Source organism: Bactrocera tryoni, chromosome 4 (genome assembly GCF_016617805.1).
Source record: "Bactrocera tryoni isolate S06 chromosome 4, CSIRO_BtryS06_freeze2, whole genome shotgun sequence".
Taxonomy (NCBI): Eukaryota; Metazoa; Arthropoda; class Insecta; order Diptera; family Tephritidae; genus Bactrocera; species Bactrocera tryoni.
In genome coordinates, this window is record NC_052502.1 from 63,577,660 (window position 1) to 63,597,652 (window position 19,993).

The 19,993-nt window shown below is 35.9% G+C and overlaps 3 protein-coding genes across 4 annotated transcripts in view; 2 read left to right on the plus strand and 1 right to left on the minus strand.

Annotated features, from left to right (window-relative positions):
* Window positions 1-205: 205 nt before the first annotated feature.
* Window positions 206-1,623, plus strand: LOC120773563 (general odorant-binding protein 19d). Its single transcript, XM_040102532.1, has 4 exons — window positions 206-324; window positions 439-717; window positions 1,213-1,266; window positions 1,326-1,623. Exons 1-4 carry the CDS (start codon window positions 262-264, stop codon window positions 1,482-1,484), a joined length of 555 nt encoding a protein of 184 aa, XP_039958466.1. The 5' UTR covers window positions 206-261; the 3' UTR covers window positions 1,485-1,623.
* A 2,518-nt stretch (window positions 1,624-4,141) lies between these two features.
* Window positions 4,142-5,107, plus strand: LOC120773564. The gene is made up of 5 exons (XM_040102533.1): window positions 4,142-4,238; window positions 4,306-4,393; window positions 4,474-4,562; window positions 4,622-4,761; window positions 4,832-5,107. The coding sequence occupies exons 1-5, from the start codon at window positions 4,176-4,178 to the stop codon at window positions 4,914-4,916; spliced, it is 465 nt and encodes a 154-aa protein (XP_039958467.1). The 5' UTR covers window positions 4,142-4,175; the 3' UTR covers window positions 4,917-5,107.
* A 5,535-nt stretch (window positions 5,108-10,642) lies between these two features.
* LOC120773566 (general odorant-binding protein 19a-like) overlaps window positions 10,643-19,993 on the minus strand; it is a 33,028-nt gene continuing 23,677 nt past the window's right edge. Inside the window, exons 1-4 of one of the 2 annotated variants that reach the window (XM_040102535.1) lie at window positions 12,868-12,982; window positions 11,712-11,790; window positions 11,002-11,093; window positions 10,643-10,918 (exon numbers count right to left, since the gene is read on the minus strand). In XM_040102535.1, the coding sequence (XP_039958469.1) occupies window positions 10,718-10,918; window positions 11,002-11,093; window positions 11,712-11,790; window positions 12,868-12,939 (444 nt within the window). In that variant the 5' untranslated portion in view covers window positions 12,940-12,982 and the 3' untranslated portion in view covers window positions 10,643-10,717. Of the gene's footprint in view, window positions 10,919-11,001; window positions 11,094-11,711; window positions 11,791-12,867; window positions 12,983-19,993 lie in introns of those variants that run through there. The other variant, XM_040102536.1, reaches the window with a different exon arrangement.

The following is a 19,993-nucleotide window of genomic DNA, read 5'->3' on the forward strand; positions in this document are numbered from 1 at the left end:
CAATAATGAACCGAATAGTATATTATAACAATTAATAACGCTTCAGCAGAAATTTTATATATTTTGTACATACAAGTACATAGCGCAAACTTGAAGTTCTTACAGAACCTTCAACCACAAAAACTGACTACGCTTGCAAAACTTTTATTTACAAAAATGACAGTTGAGTGGACAGGTATAAAAGTAAAGTTTGTTTGGCGAGCACCACAGTTGATACACGTAATTCTTCAGGCGTTCTCTGACTAAAAAAGAGACAACAAAATGGTTAAGTCAAGTAGCGCACTACTAATTGCTGGCTTCATTTGTTTGATGAGTCTACAAAGTGTAAGCAAATTAAGTTTTTCTGCTTTTTATGCGAAGCGGTCTCTATAGAAAAAATCAATCTCCTAACGAAGACCTGTGACATTAAAGATGTACATATATTTTGTTATTTCTTAGCTCACTGCACTCAGTGAAGACGCTGACAAGTTATCTGGAAAGCGCAAGCCACTGATGACGCGCGAGGATCCTTCAACTTTGGAGGATTACAAACGCACCAAACGCCAATTGCCGCAACCGCTGCAAGAGTTTCAAGATTTTGTAACAACTTCGAAGAACCAATGCGCAAAAGAAATGAATATTAATTCGAATGAATTGCAAAAATCGTTGCTTTACGAAGATCAACCGACTTCCATGGAGAAGTGTATGATGGAGTGTATTTTGAAGCGCATAGAAGTGGTGAGTTTACTTTTTATACCCTAAACAGGGTATATATGTACATTAGGTTTGCCTCGAAGTTGTAACACCCAGAAGAAAACGGAGTGTAAAGTGTATGCATAAAGCGAGATGAGTACATTTAGCCAGGTCCGTCTGATTGTCGGGGTTTGCGTGTGTACATTACACGTCCTTTTATCTCAAGAAGCTGCTCTGTTGTGGGAGAATAGCCGATATCGGACCTAGTGTATAGCTGCCATTCCAACTGACCGATCTTCAAGAAGTGTTTTCCCTAATTTGACTTGCAGGTTGTTTATAATGTATCAAAGAACTAACAAAACTCTGTTGGGTACAAACCATTAGCTAGTTATATTTTCATATTAAATTATACTTCTAGTTAAAATAAGAAATGCAAATCTAAGTGGCATATATGGCTATGGTGCAGCCGAAGTTAGTTTTTTGTTTTGTTTTTAGAAAAATTGTTCGAAATTAAAATTAAAATTAAAATATCACTTGCAGATGAGCAAAGACGACACGTTGTCGACGACGGCGATTGCATACATCGCTGACATCGTGAGTACATTTACAGTTTCATCTCCACACACAGCTGTAATAATTACATTTTTTTGTAGATTGGCGATAATAATGCCTTAATAACGTCAATTGCTGTGGCCTCAGCTGAGAATTGTAAAAAGTTCATCACTGCGGAAGATTCTTGTGAGCGCGCTTTTCAAATTAATAAATGCATCGCCGCTGAAATGAAAATGCGCAAAATTAAGCTCATCTATTAGAGAAAAGGCAATAGGTAAAATATTACTTATGTATGTATAGTTATAAATTAATTTGACATTTCGATTAAATGTCGGGAAAGCAATTTTAAGCTAAATTTGTTTGAAAAAAGTACTGTAAATAAATCTTTCGCAATAATCATTTTTATGCCTAAGGCATATTGATTTAAATACAATTTTAAACAAGCCTACAGGGTTTGTCCGGTAAGTAATAGGTCTGTTTTTCTTCCGCCACAATTGTACTTTGAGACCGTCGAACTGTATTCGATAGAGGGCGACGTATTTCTGTGAGTGGTGCAAGCCGAAAATGCAGCTTTCGTTAAAGCAGATTAAATTCTGTGTGAAACTCGGTAAATCTGCGACAGTTTTCGTTTGATATGATCAAGTAGGCTTACCCAGATGTTACTTTAGCAAGAATTAGGTGTTTCGGTAGCACCAGGCCTTTTTGGAGGGCCGGAAAAAGGTCGCTGATGAAGACTATGCTGGGAGACCTGCGACTTCGACAAACACCGACAATGTGACTCGTTTGCGCAAAGTTTTCAACTCAAACCGTCGACTAAGTATTCGTTTAATTGCCCAGATGTTAAATTCAGCAAAACCTGTGGTTCATGACATTGTGGCGGAGCACTTGACATGCGCAAGGTATGCACGAAGATGGTCCCAAATTGTGACGAGTTGCAGTGTGCCAAGAAAATTTGAACATGTGTGAAAGTGAGGTGACAGGTGGCAAGAGGCGCCGCTACTGCGATTATTTTGAGTATATAGTTATGGTACTTATGGTGGAAATGGTTCGATTACGATCGTCTACGAATTCATTCTTACTTTTTTGCCAAGAAACCTATGTACCAAGTTTATTTATGATATCTCACTTTTTACTCAAGTTACAGTTCACACGAAGGGACGGACGGACAGACAGACAGTCACTCCGAGTTTAACTGGTCTCTTCACACTGATCATTTGTATATATGTACATATATAACTCTATATCTATCTCTCCTTAGGTGAACAAAACTATTATACACAATTGCAACATGTTGCAAGAGTATAGAAACTGAGGCACTAGTTCGACGTTTTTTCTGCAACGTTTCCTTCTGGATGCTACAAACTTGAGTCTAAAAATATTTATTTTTATAAATCACATATACAAATATATAAAGAGGTCATACACCAAATCAGTTAAGCAAAACATACAAAGTTATGATAAACTTGAAAAAAAAAAAATTGTTTCGAGAAAATTGCGTTTAAAGTTTCGGATTTCGTGTCATTAAATTACCTATACTCGGAAATAAATATTTTGAAAAATCCTCTTATGCACAAAATCATAGATTAAGCTCTCAAATTGTTGCTAAGGAGAGTATTATAGTTTTGTTCACATAACGGTTGTTTGTAAGTCCTAAAACTAAAAGAGTCAGATATAGGGTTATATATACCAAAGTGATCAGGGTGACGAGTAGAGTTGAAATCCGGATGCCTGCCCGTCTGTCCGTCCGTCCGTCCGTGCAAGCTGTAACTTGAGCAAAAATTGAGATATCATGATGAAACTTGGTACACGTATTTCTTGGGAGGAAAAGTGGGCGTGGCCCCGCCCCCTACTAAGTTTTTTGTACATATCTCGGAAACTACTATATATAGAAAAAAACCAAACTCTATAGAGTCGTTTCCTTCAGGCATTTTCATATACAGTTCAAAAATGGAAGAAATCGGATAATAACCCACGCCATACAAAGGTTATGTTAAAAATCACTAAAAGTGCGTTAACCGACTAACAAAAAACGTCAGAAACACTAAATTTTACGGAAGAAATGGCAGAAGAAAGCTGCCTTTTAAAAATTGAAAGTGGGTGTGGCGTCGCCCACTATGGACCAAAAACCATATCTCAGGAACTACTTGACCGATTTCAATGAAATTCGGTATATAATATTTTCTTAACATCCTGATGACATGTACGAAATATGGGTGAAATCGGTTCACAACCACGCCTTCTTCCAATATACCGCTATTTTGAATTCCATCTGATGCCTTCTCTGTATAATACGAGTATATACATTAGGAACCAATGATGATAGCGGAATAAAACTTTACACAAATACGGTATTTGAAAAATATGTTAATGACGTATAATAAAATCTCGATTAACACTTTATCATGCGAGAGTATAAAATCTTCGGTGACACCCGAACTTAGCCCTTCCTTACTTGTTTTTTTTTTCAAATTTATGCACCAGAACTAAGTACCTTAAAAAGTGCCAAATGAACATTTTAAGCCATATTATTTTCCTCAAGCGACAACATATTCGATTTGGTTACTTATAGAGAAAGTTCGTCTAATAATTCATTTGGTAACAATTCGGTAAAACACGAGTGTCTCGAAAATTAATTGTAGTGAAGCTCCACAGGAACTAAGCCTTTTTATTAAAGTTTACATAACGATTAAAGTTCATCTCGTTAGTTAGTAACGTGCGTAGGTTATGACTGCAAAAACAAGGTATGTATTTCTACTAATGTGATGTTCAATTTAGATCCCTGTCTAATGGATTTTATCAGTTGAGCATGTTCAAAATACATTGTCGCTGATATCTGGCAAAAACAATTTTAATTTGCTTCATTCATCATTCCATAAATTATATTGCAATGCGCATTCAGTACTCTGGTCCAGTCTTACTGAACGCGTAGAGGTGATAAAACCCAAAATAAAATGAATAAGGTGTTAACAGTTTTTGCGATCGTTGTTTCAATGATTGCCACAAGGAAAGTGCTGGTTAGTTAAAACAGCTGTGATTTAAAATGTCCTAAATTTTTAAAGCACATATTTTTATATAAAATAGGCAGAGGAAATAATGAAGGTACCCATGGGTCTAGCGCTTGAGACCGTCGAACCGTTTGCCATGAAATGTGAGCCTAAGCCTGAAAAAGGTAAGTCGCCTGCTAAAACACTTTGTCGAAGAATTCAAAATAGTATATATCCACCTTAATACTTTTTTAATATTAAAAAGCACATATGGAAGAGCTTATCTTGAATAAAGAGGACGCGGACTTAATAACGAGATGTTTACGTAGCTGCCTCATGGAGCAGTTCGATTTGGTAAGTATACAAATATATCTGTTTTGTTTTGGGAATTTGTCATTTTGGCAGTTAAACAGTTCGTAGAAGATAGCACTGATGTGAACACGGAGAAGTTACTGAGCTGGATGGTACTATTGTATTCCGAAAAAATTGATGAACTCAGGGCAATATCCAATGGTTGTAATGAGAAAAATGTTGAAATGGGCATTACTGATAAGTGAGTTGATAATCGTTTTTATGCTTGCTAACGTGTAAAGACTTATGATCTCATATCTCTCATTGAAAAGATGCGAGGTGGCGCATTCGTTTGCTATGTGCATGCTGAAGGAAATGAAGGAGCGCGAGTATGAGATACCCGAAGTGGAACAATGAGTGGTAATGGCAGAATTGTTATTCTTTTGTTGAAAAATGTATGTAGGTTTAAACATTCGAAAAACTATTTTCAAATTCATATGTTAATCAATATAACTTGCATAATGTCAACTTATATGAAAATATTTTGCTGTGGAGCCTAGACATAATTACTTCTATATAAATATAATCCAATGTGTTAAAGTACTGAATCACTTCTAAGTCTTTTTGATTATTAAATATTTCTCTGCTTTACTTTTAAAGCTTCAATGGCCAAAATTTGGTTTTGAACACTGTTGAATCCATTACAAGAATGCATGGATTTGTCAAAAATAGACACATTTTACTCCAATATCTTTCTTAGATTTAACATTTTCTAATTTCGCTCTAAAATTTTAAATTAATTAAGGTATTACCTTCAAGGTATTCGTCTTAGAAGACAAAAAAACTCTCCGTTAATTTAGGAAATCGTTAATAACAACAAATATTTTCTACAAATCCTTCAAGCTATTCGTCTTAGAAGACAAAAAAACTCTCTGTTAATTTAGAAAATCGTTAATAACAAGAAATATATTCTACAAATCTGATTCTGAAAAGCTATTATAACGAAGTCTACACAAATCGACTCATTGTTTTTGTTTTTGGAAGGAAAAATCTCAAAGCATTTGGATGCTGTGTATAGTGACTCTTCTCTCCAACCTGACAAAAGTTCAAGCTATCATATTACCAGACCACAGCTTAAAAATTAGAAGTCGACTTGTCAAAATAACGCGTTAGCTCAACAAACGCAACCGTGAGCCCACTTCACAGCAGTGCTTGACACTGTTGAAGCGTAATCCGAAAGAGTTGCTATGTACATATGTCTTTTCATGACTGTCGACGAAAAAATGGACATCACCGTCGAATCTTCTCCGAAGAAGGGGAAGACTGTCCTATCAGCCGAAATGGAGATGTTCGCAGTTCTGGGACTCACAAAGTGTGACCAGCATCAACTACAGAACTCTACTATTTCGAACCATTGAACCGATTCGTTTCTTAATAGAAGAAAAACGGTGTTAATTGTCGAAGAAAAAAGTGCTCTACCACTAGAACGACGCATCGACACGCGCAATTTATTCGAATGTATTCTACAAACCACCGTTCCATAATTTTTGCTACATTTGACTCCGCTATAAATTTATTTTGTCAAATATTATGGATCAAAAATGCATATACGATTTTATATAACGAATGTTACGCTTACTGATAGCATGCCAGCAAATGATAGCCAAAATTACCAACCCCCTTCCATCAAAATGCGTTCAGAAATAGCATACTAATTTTTGAAAATCAATAATAATTTACAGAAATACTAAATGGCACATTTGTAGCAGTGGAATCTACCAATATGACAGTTGAATACCTTTGAATATCTACAATTGTATAACAATTTGTACACGGAAAATCCCCAGAGCTTCAATTAAATTGTCACCAAACAAAAAATAAACACAAATCATGAATATATGTATACATAAATGATGTGGGCTGACCAATAATGCATACAACCGATCGTGATTTTCGAACCGAATTTCAGCGACGCAAAATGTATATTTATGTAAAGTTTTTCCGCAGGCTTTGCAGCACAGCTAAACTCCGACTTAAATCGCACGAAAAAGGTTCAAAGACGGTTCGAGTAGGGCAGTATATACAAGGTGCATTCCAAAGTAAACAGGATTTTGAATCTAGCGCCCCCTGGTGTCACCATCTATTTGTCGACTGGTGCGTTAGAAACTGCTATCTTTATCGATTGCCCAGTGAGAATTTCATGATATTTCATTGATTGGAACTGAAGTTATTGACATAAATGACGATCAACATATGGTCCAATCAAAATACGTGATCACCGGAAATTCCATCATCAAAAATCAGCCGAAATCATCATTGAAATTCATGGAAATGGAATAGAACACCTCCAAAACATCGATTTATCGCATTTTGACCGAACATTTGGGCTTATGAAAGGTGTGTGCACGGTTTGTTCCGCACAAATTGGCTGATGACCAAAAATTGCTCTCATCGATCGACGCTTGTGACCGATTATTTGACCAAAAATCACATTTTAAACATTTACCACTCCCCGTATTCACCTGATATGGCACCGTGAGTCTTCTTCCTTTACGGAAAAATGCATTTGCCGAAGAAATGAAAGCGTTATCCAGATGTAGAGGCCATGCAAAAGGCTTGCATCGACCAAAACACGTGCAGGATGGGAGAGATACCGAGAGTTGAAAAGGGAAATGAAACGGATTTCATGAGAGAAAAATAGTGAGGCCGAAATCCGTGAGTATGAAGAGATTGACAAGCTGGTCGACAAGGATAATGCTCGAAAAATCTACGACAAAATGCGGCGACTAACAGAAGGTTTCAAGACCGGAACGTACTCTTGTAGAACTCTCAGAGGTGATCTAGTAACCGATGCCCAAAGCATAATAAAATCATGGAGGGAACACTTCTCCAGCCTGCTGAATGGCAGTGAAAGCATAACGTCAGGAGAAGGTGAACCCGATTCCCCAATCGATGATGATGGAGCAGACGTTCCACTGCTCGTCCATGACGAAGTTCGAATAGCAATTATCCGTCTGAAGAACAACAAAGCGGACCAACAACGGACCAGATACTCACCATGCGCCAATTCTTGGAAAATACCCGTGAAAAGAAAATCGACCGCACCACCTATTCATCGATTTCAAAGCTTCTTTCGACAGCACGAAAAGGAGTTGGCTTTATTGTGCGACGTCTGAATTTGGTATCTCCGCAAACCTAAAACGGCTGTGTAAACTGATGTTGAGCAATACCAAAACCCCGTTAGGATCGGGAAGGACCTGTCCAAGCCGTTTGATACCAAACAAGGTTACAGAAAAGGCGACTCTCTTTCGTGTGTCTTCTTTAACCTTCTTCTGGAGAAAATACTTCGAGCTGTAGAACTCCAACGCAGGATTGCTCTTGCCAACAGGTGCTACTTCGGACTGAGTAGGCAATTGAGAAGCAAAGTCCTCTCTCGACGAACAAAAACCAAACTCTATAAGTCACTCATAATTCCCGTCCTGCTATATGGTGCAGAGGTTTGGACGATGTCAACAACTGATGAGTCGACGTTGCGAGTTTTTGAGAGAAAAGTTCTGCGAAAGATTTATGGTCCTTTGTGCGTTGGCCACGGCGTATATCGCATTCGATAGAACGATGAGCTGTATGAGATATAAGACGACATTGACATAATTCAGCGAATTAAAGGACAGCGGCTAAGTTGGCTAGGTCATGTTGTCCAAATGGACGAAAACACTCCAGCTCTGAAAGTATTCGAAGCAGTACCCGCCGAGGAAACAGAGAAAGAGGAAGACCTCCACTCCATTGGAAGGACCAGGTAGAGAAAGACTTGGCTTCGCTTGACATCTCCATTTAGTGCTACCTAGCGGAAAGAAGAAACGACTGGCGCGCTGTTGTTAACTCGGCTACAACCGAGTAGTCAAATGATTCTCACATGAATTTATAACGCATTTTTAGGGTTTGAAATATTGTTTTATGTGTGAGAAGTTTTGACTTTTAACATTATTGATCCAATTTTTAAGTTGGATCAAACTGAGTGCAAAATTTCTCTAAAATCGGTCGACTTGTAATTTTTATATACCATATATAAAATAGATAGTAATAAAACAAAAAAGTATTGTATACTTACCATATATTTTAGTCGTTGCCGAATGAGGAGGAAGTCAAATTCAGTCATTAGTTTAAAATCATAAATGTATTGACTGCAAACGCAAGTCAACACGCACATCAAATTAAATATTATATTGTTACTAATAACTTGTTCCACCCACTAATTACTATATTAAGTATCAATTTGTGGAGTGTTCCATTGATACTGTGTCAGTAATTACTAAATCAGAAACAAACCTGTGTTTACATATGGGACATACTTATATGATGACAAGCTATTGGGATGTTATAGTATACATAAAATGGAAATAGCAGCCAATTTCAGCTTTCAACTCATCGTCAACACTAGTCAATATTAAAAACAAAATTTCATTGCAATAACTTAACACTTGAACACGCACATCCTCACAACTGACCCCTTAGGGAATCGGTGGGTAATTATGAGGAAAGCAATTTTGTTTCAATTCTTTAATAGATTTACATGGATACTTTGTAACAAAGTTCAATTCCAACTTGATTTTTTATATTTTTAGCCCAAATACTACCAAATAAGTGGTGAGTAGTGTTAAACGAGCTCTAATATTTTACTTTTAGTGAACAGCGTAGAGAGCAGAATAGACGAATATAATAAAGAAAAGTATTTCTATTCAATGGTTTACTAAATTTTAACTGTTTCGAAATAATTTGAAACTAAAGAAAACGAAATGGTACTACTATGAGTCAAAAATAATGAGACTTTATTCGTCATTTTAAAATTCCTAATTTATTCTTCAAAATCCATATCGCCCTTCTCAGAGTAATCCCCCATAGCCCCAATACATTTGTGCCAACGTTTTTTTCTATTCTGGAAACAGTTGTTAAAGTCAATTTTCGGAATAGCCTTCAATGCGCGTAACGATTCGATGTCTTCAATTGACTTAAAACAGCTTCTCCGGAGCGGTCGTTTGAGTTTGCTGAATAGCCATAAGCGCAATCGGGCGAATACGGTGGTTGCGGCACGATAGTGGTTGAGAATCTGGCGAAAAACTCACAAAGAATCAATGCAGTATACGACAGTGCATTGTCGTGGTGCAAAGACCAAGAGTTTTCGGCCCATAATTATAGCCTATTTTTACGAATAGCTTCACGCAAACTACGCATAACACTCAAATATTATCCCTTGTTGACAATTTGCCCGGTCGGAAGGAATTCAGAGTGCAGCACACCTGGATTTTCGACCTGCTTAAGGTGTTTTTTCGTCTTCGGCTCACTTTTGCCACGATACGAGTATGCGGCTGATTGGTTTTCGGGTCGTAAACATAAATCCAAGACTCATCGCCAATAATAATACGTTCCATGGTAGGCGTAAACCAGTTTTTCGACAAAATTTAGTGATTTTGAAACTTATTGTGCTTTTCTTAGGCCCAAATTATTTTTCAAAATGGTTTTCACAGATCTTTCCGATATTCCAACCATAGCCAGTAAGAACTCTCACCGTTAATCATCGATTATCAAGCACCCATTCCTTTATTTTATTAACGTGTTGATTATGAGTTGATGTTGATGGCCGTCCTGGACATGGCTCGTCGCCAACGCGTTCTCTTTGAATAATTTGTAGCAATCAAAAACACTTGGTCGCGACAAAGAACTATCACCGAAGGTCTTTTCCAACATCCTGAACATTTCGGCAACAGAAATTTGATTCCGCACACAAAATTTTATGGAACTTCTTTGTTGAATAATTTCGCTTATCGTAAAAATCACTTTATATTCTTCAGGAAGACAAGCATATACTAAGCATTAATGATAATTTTGTTGTGACATTTGCACAGATATCACTGACAGTCATACCAACCTAGAAAAATAAATATTCCGACGGATGGGCTATCGAACGAAATTTAAATTAAAATGTGTTCATATTTTTAACCCAAGATATCGCTATTTTACATTCACAGTTGCTTAACGCCTTATCGCCAGATACCAGTATCGTGTCAAACTTGCATTTGATTTTTTTCATACGGGGTATGTGTATGAATAGAGGCAAATAAAAAAATTAATTATGCGACAGTTTTTATTGTAATATATAGCAAAAGTCATATTTAGCACTTATTAGAGATATATAATAAATAAGGCACGCAATTCGACACTTTTTAAGGGAATATAAATTGTTTAATTTCACCACGCAAACACTTCAGTATTGTGTATGCCGCTTCACAGTTGTCTTTCTTTATGCCAGCACTTGCGTCCTTGCATTTCAGTAGACCCGCGCGGTAATCGTCTTTGTAAGAGTCGGGTAAAACTAAATCAACTTGCTTCAACGACGCTTCGTACAAGAACTTACCCTTTTTCATCTAAAGTATGGTAGTCAAGATAAAATTTAACAACATAAAAAAATTCTGATTAAATTTAGTGTGTTATAATGACTAGTTATTACCGTTTGCATCATTTCTAAAACACAGTTAATATAGCATTTAACATCTTTATTGTTGTCTGGTATGTTGCCGTCGCGCAATTGATTTGCGAGTTCTGTAAATAAGGTGTGAGTATTTTAGGTCTTTGCAGATGGATACAGAGTCGCTTACTCATTTCATGTCAGCTTGTTTTAAATATTTTTAGTCATAAATTTATTATTTGAAATATAAATTATTGTTCTTATGAAGACGCTAAAAAATATACCTATTTATATTAATAAAGAAACCTACTCAATAAGTTCTTGAAAAGTTTCGGAGCACGTGAAGTAAAACTAGATCTCTTACATGTTGGTTCCCCAGCAAATGGATGAAGTATAACATCTTATACAAAGATCCAACTCAGAAAGTAGCTGACATGTCCCATTATTGTCGCCTGTTTTGCACGTCTACATATTACCCTATAGTAGTTAGAAAGGCCGGAAAGCAGTAAAGAATTATAGTGTTGCCTCTACAATCCACGGTATAAACGAAACGAACTGGCAATATTCCATTGTAATTGATAATATGAATATAAACGGGAAGTTTTGCCCATTCTTTTATGACGTAACTCCGAAAAAACCATACGAAACTGTCATAAAACTTATTTCTACTATTCCTGAAAGCAATCACTACCAAATCTCGTACTGTTCGAACTGTTTGTTAAATTATTAAGAATTCATAAAATAATTTTTACCGATATTAATTTTCGGAAATCTTGGTAAGCACACATCTCGCATTAACTTGGCAGTGGCCCACATCTGCTCCTCAGTGATCTGGAAACATAGTAAATATAAAAACCGGAGAACGGTTATCAAGCAATCAAGATGAGACAATTAAACCTATTATGATGTAAATAAATTTCATAAAAACAAAAACATTTCTATTTTTTATTTGTCTATAAATTAGTTTAAATATTTCGTCCTTAAAATCAGGTTAATTTTTCACTATCACAATAGGACAGTTGTCATCAAATAAAAAATTACCCTACCCTTTAACCGTTCAATTGCTCGAAATTGTAAGCTCATTACACAACGATGCAGAAGATTGATAAAGCAGTTTAGTCATTAAGCCCCAAGGTAGGAAGTTGAATGGATCTGGAAAACACAGATCTTGACTACCTCCATTCTTGAATAATCTATATACTAATTAATAGTGATCTATTTTCTTAAATGCACTAAAAACATCTTTAATCCAAACAAAAATTACATAGTATTTATAGCAGTACTATTGAAGAAAATATACTCTCAGCGTCACTAGTAAAATATGTCACAACGCGCCAACGAAATGTATTCTTCCAGGCTATCTTAAAAACAAACTTTGTAACAGAATCAATCGTCTCTAACATTTTACGAAATATTCGTACTTGAAAAAGCCCCAACATTTTGCATCATTTATGCAGTTTTTATCATAAATTTCAAACATGTATTTGAAAAATAAAACGTTCTATTTTGGTCAACCTGTAGAAACGTTATATATTACTAACTGTGGAGCTCTTCCAAATCCGTAAATATTTCAAAAATTGCTCTTAAGTTTGACGAACGGATACCCCAAGAATATTTACTCTGCATAAGGAATGTCAGTGATAATTTAAGATTATAGAAATAATATTGATCGGTCATTGGAACTCTTACCGAGTGTCAATGAAAATGAGAGAGGTTTAGGAGGTTTCGAAACATTCCTGTATTTACTATAATATCTCACAATCTGACCCGTCGCAAAACTCAAAAAATAGAGAATACGATTTACCTTTCGAAATAACTAAACGCGCGGAATATCGTCTTATGGTTGCTTGGGTCTAAAACCACTTCCGTGCCAGCGATTGGCAAATTGAAATTTATTATTTAACTTACACCTGCAGATATCGGAGTAGCGAATAAAAACGCCAAAAGTGAAGTAGTGAAGATAGCTTTGCAATAATACATTATTAAAGAGTCAATTTAGAAAACTGTTTTTTGTTTATACTACTGCAACACAATACACCAATGCGCGAAAAGTCTGACTGAAACTGAAGAAGGTTTACAAATTCTAATTGAATATATACTGTAAATTTTTGGCTAATTTCTCGCACGAGTGACAACCAAAAATAAGAAAATGTACAAAGTAATTTACGGTAGAAAAAATTGTATGGCTGTCGTATAGTGCATATACATATGTACATATTTAGGTAAATATATGCAAATTAAAGAAGAAATAATAAATCAGCTCATTATTAGGTTAAAGATCCCAGCAATAAAGTTCTACACGTACATTATTGAAAACAAATTAACAGTTTATAATTTTTTGCAAAGTACAAATAGCAAAATACATACATATGTATGTAAATACTCACCGTATGTTTATAGCAGTAGGTAAAAAAGAATATTTTGCCTTGAGGCATGAACTCAGTCGGCCAAACATCGATCAAAATTATGTATCTACGAATATTGAAGCATACAAGTACATACATACATACATACATATATGAAACATAGATTTGTCTTAATAACAACATATTTTTCGTATTTGACCCAGATTTAACTTAATGGAGCTACGATGTTGGCTGTAAATTAAACATTATTTTGCCACTTTAATTCCATTTTGTTGCTTTAGCACTGACAATATAAATAGGTTAGGTGAAGAATATTGAAATTAACTTGCGAAATTTTTATCACAAAAGCAACAATTATTGAATCATTATTAAAATATTAAAAGTGAAAGAATATTTTTTTATAGAAATCAATCATACTCATGATTAAACAAAAGTGGAAATCGATAAAAGTAGAAATCGATAAATAATCATACTCATGATTAAACAAAAGTGGCGGCGGTTTTAAGTCACGCCTTTGAAATCGTTTACTTCATACCATAATTCACACAAGTTTTACTTAGGTGACTTGAAATATATGCCAACCTAAAAAAACTATATAATTTTAGTCGATATCTTTAAAAGATATAAATTTAATATTTTCAGTACGTAATTTTAAAGTAAGCTCTTTCTGATTATTTCACGCTGATGAATAGTTAATACAATTTCTATACTTGTTCTTGTTATACAAGTAGGATTCAGCAAATTTCTTTTTCGGCGCTCAACAACTCGACGGCGCTCAACAACTCGACGCATATTATTCAAAGTGGACATTTTAGTTTTGAGACGGAAAAAAAGTCATACAGAACCAAATTAAACTTTAAGACCTTTAGAATTAGTTTAAGCTTAAATCAAATTATGTTAAGTCGATCCAAAAGTGATGACGGTTTTGGATGACACACTCACTGAACTGAAAATTTTTATATGTACTCGCTTAACCCATTTCTTTCCTGGTTGCGTATACGCAGCGTCTTGTTTACAAATGTTATTATTGGCCGCGCTCATTTTTACTTATGGTGAGCAAAATATTTTTATTTCATGAAAAGTAGTCCAGTGGTTTCGACATGAAGGCATGACAAACAAACTTATGTTTTCATTTATAATATCAGTAGGGACAAAATAGGGGTCAATTTCTTTGATAATATCTTTGTAGTCTATTTTTTCGACAGAAACCTAATTAACGACTCCGTGTGCTGACACACAGCATCACACCACACACATCCTCCTCCATGTTTAACAGTCGCAAATTGTAATCGTTTGAGTTTATTTATAAAAAGCTTTTTGCTAGATGATCTACCATGAAACTTTTTTAACGAGGCACTCTCCTTACTGCTGAATCACTGACATCTCTTTCCAAGTAAATTTTATGTTCGCTGTTAATTTTCGGTGCTGATATTCGTGGGCTTTCCTTCACTTGATTGGTATTAATTTCTAGTCATTAGGAGTCTTCTTGTTCGACTAGGTTTTGACTTTATTAAATCTATATATAGTTTTCATTATGACTTTTTATAATATACTGAATGGTGCTGCGATGTCTGTTCATTCTTCTATGCTAAAGTATTTGCAATTCGCGTTCTTCGATTCTGAAAACTTCAAAGTACTGTAGAAAACTTAAAAGACAATATCCGTTAAAAGGTCGTCATTATACAAGTCAGATGACATTAAATGCACATCGCTGAAAGAGTCAAAATAAAATTTGAGAAGTGTTTCGACTATTGGAATGTGCGTTGGCTTAATAGAATAATAAAGGGAATAATATACATGTAAGTACAAAACAAGTCAATAGAAAAGTTCCCGTCCTACCATATCAAAATAATTTTTTTAAGAAAATTCGTTTTTCTTATTCAACGTAGTTCTCTTTTAGAATAATACACTGATTATAACGACCCTCCGACTTTTCGATACCATTTTTATATTACGATTTGTTCTTTGCGTCAAAATTGGATTCAGTTTTGATGATCACCTCTGCATCCAACGAAAATTTCTTCCTAGCGAGCATTCTTTTGAGATCTGAGAACAAGAAAAAGTTGCTGGGGGTCAGAACTGGAGCATAGGGCGGATGAGAAAGCAATTCGAAGCCCAATTCATGTATTTTTTCCATCGTTTTCACTCACTTGTCACACGGTACATTGTCTTGCTGAAACAGTACTTTCGTTTCTTTAAATGCGAAATTATTCCGTGCGCATCGCAAAATACACACTCTATACCCTTGCCAGTCGAGACAAAAACACGGATTTATTTAACATGAGCATTTCCAAATCAACTCGTCGTTGCTGTCACCGATTAGTACAAAGCACCCGTTGTGGAAAGCACTTCAAACTATAAGTGCGCCAAAAGAGTGTGTAATGCCAATACGTGGCAATAATGACAAATGGGCTCGGAGTAATGTAAATAAAAAACGTCTTCCAGCCAAACCCAGCAACTAATGACTTTGCACTTCCAACCGTACCTTATTTGATGGAATCTGAGCGAGAGAAATTCGTACCTGAAGAGATATCAAAAATAATTATGGAGAAATTGAAACCAAGAAAAGCTCCTGGGCACGACTTAATTACTCCAGAAATGATTATTGAGCTACCAAAATGTGCTATAATCTGCATCTGTATGTTTTTCAATGCAATCACAAAACAAGCTCACTTTCCAATGGAAAAAGTCAACTATTGTGATGAATATCTAAGCCTCGAAAGGGCATAATGCAGCCATCCTCCTATAGGCCCATCAGCTTGCTATCGTGCATGTCAAAATTATTTGAAAGACTTCTTATGCTCCGCATTTAGCCACATCTTCAAACCCACAACATAATACAATCTCACCAATTTGGCTTCAGGGAAAAGCATGGAACGATCGAGCAAGTACATAGGATCACATCTGAAATTCAAACAGCTTTTGAAAAACGGGAATATTGCTCTGCAATATTTCTTGATGTCGCGCAGGCTTTTGATCGAGAATGGTTAGATGGTCTTATGTACAAAATAAAAACGCTACTCCCGCAAAACACCCACGAACTGTTTAAGTCCTACCTTTATGTTCGAAATTTTGTAGTTCGATGTAACACCACTATATCTGAAGCCCAAAGGACTGAAGCTCGTGTACCACAAGGCAGTGTTCTTGGCCCAATGTGAAATGTTTTATACACTTCAGATATCCCAGTAAACGACCGCTTGACTATGTCTACTTTTACCAATGACACTACAATAATCAGTCGCTTCAAGTGCCCAATTCATGCAAATGCGCTCCTAGGAAATCATATTGAAGTTGTGGCCAACTGGCTCGCAAACTGGAGGATAAAGGCTATCGCGTTTAACACTGAACAACGTACAAATACCACAAAGCCATAATGTTACTTACCTAGGGGACTATTGGGAAGACGACTTACTTGGCGAAACCACATAGAGGCTAAAAGGACTTATCTTAAGTTAAAGGCAGGTTCTTTGCACTGGCTTATTAACTCTCGCGCAGCCCTGAGTCTGGAGTATAAAGTCATTATATACAACACAGTTTTAAAGCCAATCTGGGCCTATGGATATGAGCTGTGGGGCAACGCGAGTAGCAGCAACATCGAAATTCTTCGTCGTGCGCAATTAAAAATGTTTCGTACAATCACCGGAGCACCGTGGTATATCCGAAATGGGAACATCCAACGCGACTTAAGAATTCCAGACGTACGAACTGAAATAGAGCAACGAAACGCGAAATATGCATTGAAACTTTCGATTCACCCAAACCAACTCAAGATTACGTAGAAACGACTTACCAACCCAGACGTAATATATTTTAGGCCCAGTTTAAAAATAATCACCCATGGAGAGTGTAAATTAAGTGAGTAATTTAAGATCCGCAAATTTATTTTAGGCTCTTAAGTAGGGTAGATTTAATAAATAAAAGTAAAGTTAATAAAACAAAAAAATTTCGTCGTTGTTTTTGTTCAAAAGTGAGCTCGCGCTCCACCCACCTTGCTCTCTCATACCCAAATATTTGTGAATGATATAGAGCACACATTTAGTTGATATCTTCAGAGTGACTGATATCTCGAACAACGTCACTTTACGGTCATCCAAAATTATTTTCTGCCCTTTTTTTGGTATTTTCATCGGTAAACAATCTCTTTTGGGCGTCCACTGTGCTCACCTTCGTGGGTGCTAATTTCACCACGTGTGCTAAGTTTACCAATACTTCTTTGTTGATTTTCTTGGGGCAGTGCCCTGGAAACTCGTAAGCAAACCAAGTTTTTGTTTCAACTACATTTTTCCCCTTCAAAATAAATAAATAAAAAATATTTTTTTAGCACCTTTTTATGCATTTTTTTTCACAATAACAAGAGTAACTTCACTCAAAATGATATAATTCACAAACTAATGATCCGACAGCTATAGAATTTACATACATACGCGCTTTTTGAAGGCCTAACTTAATGGATTTAAATCTAATATGTGCCCAAAAAATAAGGTGACATTGTATTTATTTTGAAAATTCTTAATTTATTCTTCCAAATCAATTTCATTCCCTTCAAAGTAATCCCCTCCCGATACAATGCACTTATGCCAACGGATTTTCCAATCTTCGAAACACTGGTTATAGTCACTTTCCGGGATGACCTTCAGTTTCCTCTTCGCTGCGGCTTGAATCTCCTCTATCGTATAAAAACGGTGCCCCCGGAGCGGTCTTTTGAGCTTGGTGAACAGCCAGAAGTCGCACGGCGCCAGATCAGGTGAATACGGTGGTTGCGGAATGATATGGGTTGAGTTTTTGGCGAAATGATCACGAATTACGAGGGCAGTATGGGATGCTGCATTAACGTGGTGTAAAAACCAAGAATTGTCTTTCCACAATTCCGCCCTTTTTAGCCGGATAGCGTTACGCAAACGACGCATAACGTTCAAATAATATTCCTCGTTGACTGTTTGACCGGTTGGAAGGAATTCATAATGCACAACACCACGATAATCGAAGAAAACAGTCAACATGACCTTGATTTTTGAGCGACTTTAGCGCGATTTTTTTTGTCTCGGCTCTCTTTTGGCACGATATTCGCTCAATTGATCGGTTGTTTCGGGGTCGTAAGCATAGATCCAAGTCTCATCGTCAGTTATAATGCGTTTCATGACACCCTGGTAGTTGGAAAGCATCGTTTCACACACTTCAACGCGACGCTTTTTTTCCAAAAAATTCAATGTTTTCGGTACCAGTCGAGATTTGACGCGCTTGAGGCCCAAAACAGCCTTCAAAATGGTGTTTGCTGAGCCTTTTGATTTGCCAACTTCATCAGCAAGGTCTCTAATTGTTAATCGATGGTTTTTTAACACCAAATCTTTGATTTGTTGAACGTGAGCTTCGTCAGTTGAGGTTGATGGTCGCCCTGGACGCTCTTCGTCTTCGACACGTTCACGGCCGGCTTGGAACTCACTATACCACTTGTAAACATTTTTTTTAGACATAGCCTCATCACCAAAGGCTTTCTGCACCATCCTCAACGTATCCGCAGCAGAAAATTGATTCCGTAAACAAAATTTAATGCAAATTATTTGCTCAACAAATTTCGACATCGCAAAAAACGAAAAACTCACTTTTAGCAGCTCACAAAACGACACGTGTCTCAAACACTAATGCATATTTTGACATGAAATTTGACATAAATGTGACTGACAGTACTATCAACCTAAAAAAAAATAATTCTCCAAATTTTCTCCAAATCCTTCGACGCGCGCAGTTTAAATTCAAATGTCACCTTATTTTTTGGGCACAGTGCATACATATGTACGTGTCAGGGCGGGGACTTTTCAGATGACTTATTAATATCGAGTGTGGATTATTTTGAAGGCGACAACATTAATTTAGACAAATGAATAAATATTTTTTTCAAAACGAAAATTACTATCATTTTTTTAAAACACCTCGTGTATATTTAATTAAGAGAGGAGTAAGATTTTCATGCTAAAAAAATACTTTTTTTTTGCGAATTTATTTCTTAAATATGGATTGAGTAATTTTATTCGGATCTGTTGTAACTTAATGAACACACTTTTGACAATATATTATATATTTTTCTTGTCACTTTTTTAGTTTATTACCTTATATTGTCAAAAGTATACTTAATAATATACAAAATGTCCGAATAAAATTACTCAATCCATATTTAAGAAATAAATTCGCAAAAAAAGTACTTTTTTACCTTATAAACCTTACCCTCCACCTTAATTTATTAATTTTGCATATGACTTTCCATTTATGTTTTTCAGCTTTTTTCAAACATTTATTTGTGTATTTATGGATTTTCGTGTACTTTTATTAAATGTGTGTATTATATATCAGGAGCACTTACTGACAGGGCGTTGATATTATGAAATTAGTGTTGTGCAATGTTTCACGATTATTTTGCTTTTGTTTACTAATAACAACGTTCGTAATGAAAAGGGCAATTTTTTGCATTCATGCATGCACATCTTCACCTGTAATTTCATGTTTGTAATCTGTTTGAGGCATTTGCAACATATTTGCACTTCATCAGCGAAAACTATTTAAATAAAGTATGTATGTATGTGTGTTTGTAGGTATAAACTGCTTGCAATTTAACAGCAGTTTGGCCGAGCTTCGCACAACTTCTCTCTGGATACTACAAATGGCCCTGACCCTGA

Excerpts from the sequence above, each read along its gene's own strand:
- LOC120773564 (XM_040102533.1), top strand. The coding sequence starts at position 4,176 with ATGAATAAGGTGTTAACAGTTTTTGCGATCGTTGTTTCAATGATTGCC. Across the intron at positions 4,394-4,473 it reads TGAGCCTAAGCCTGAAAAAG|CACATATGGAAGAGCTTATC; the intron begins GTAAGTCGCCTG and ends AATATTAAAAAG. Across the intron at positions 4,762-4,831 it reads GAAATGGGCATTACTGATAA|ATGCGAGGTGGCGCATTCGT; the intron begins GTGAGTTGATAA and ends CTCATTGAAAAG.
- LOC120773563 (XM_040102532.1), top strand. The coding sequence starts at position 262 with ATGGTTAAGTCAAGTAGCGCACTACTAATTGCTGGCTTCATTTGTTTG. Across the intron at positions 325-438 it reads GTTTGATGAGTCTACAAAGT|CTCACTGCACTCAGTGAAGA; the intron begins GTAAGCAAATTA and ends GTTATTTCTTAG. Across the intron at positions 718-1,212 it reads TTTTGAAGCGCATAGAAGTG|ATGAGCAAAGACGACACGTT; the intron begins GTGAGTTTACTT and ends TATCACTTGCAG.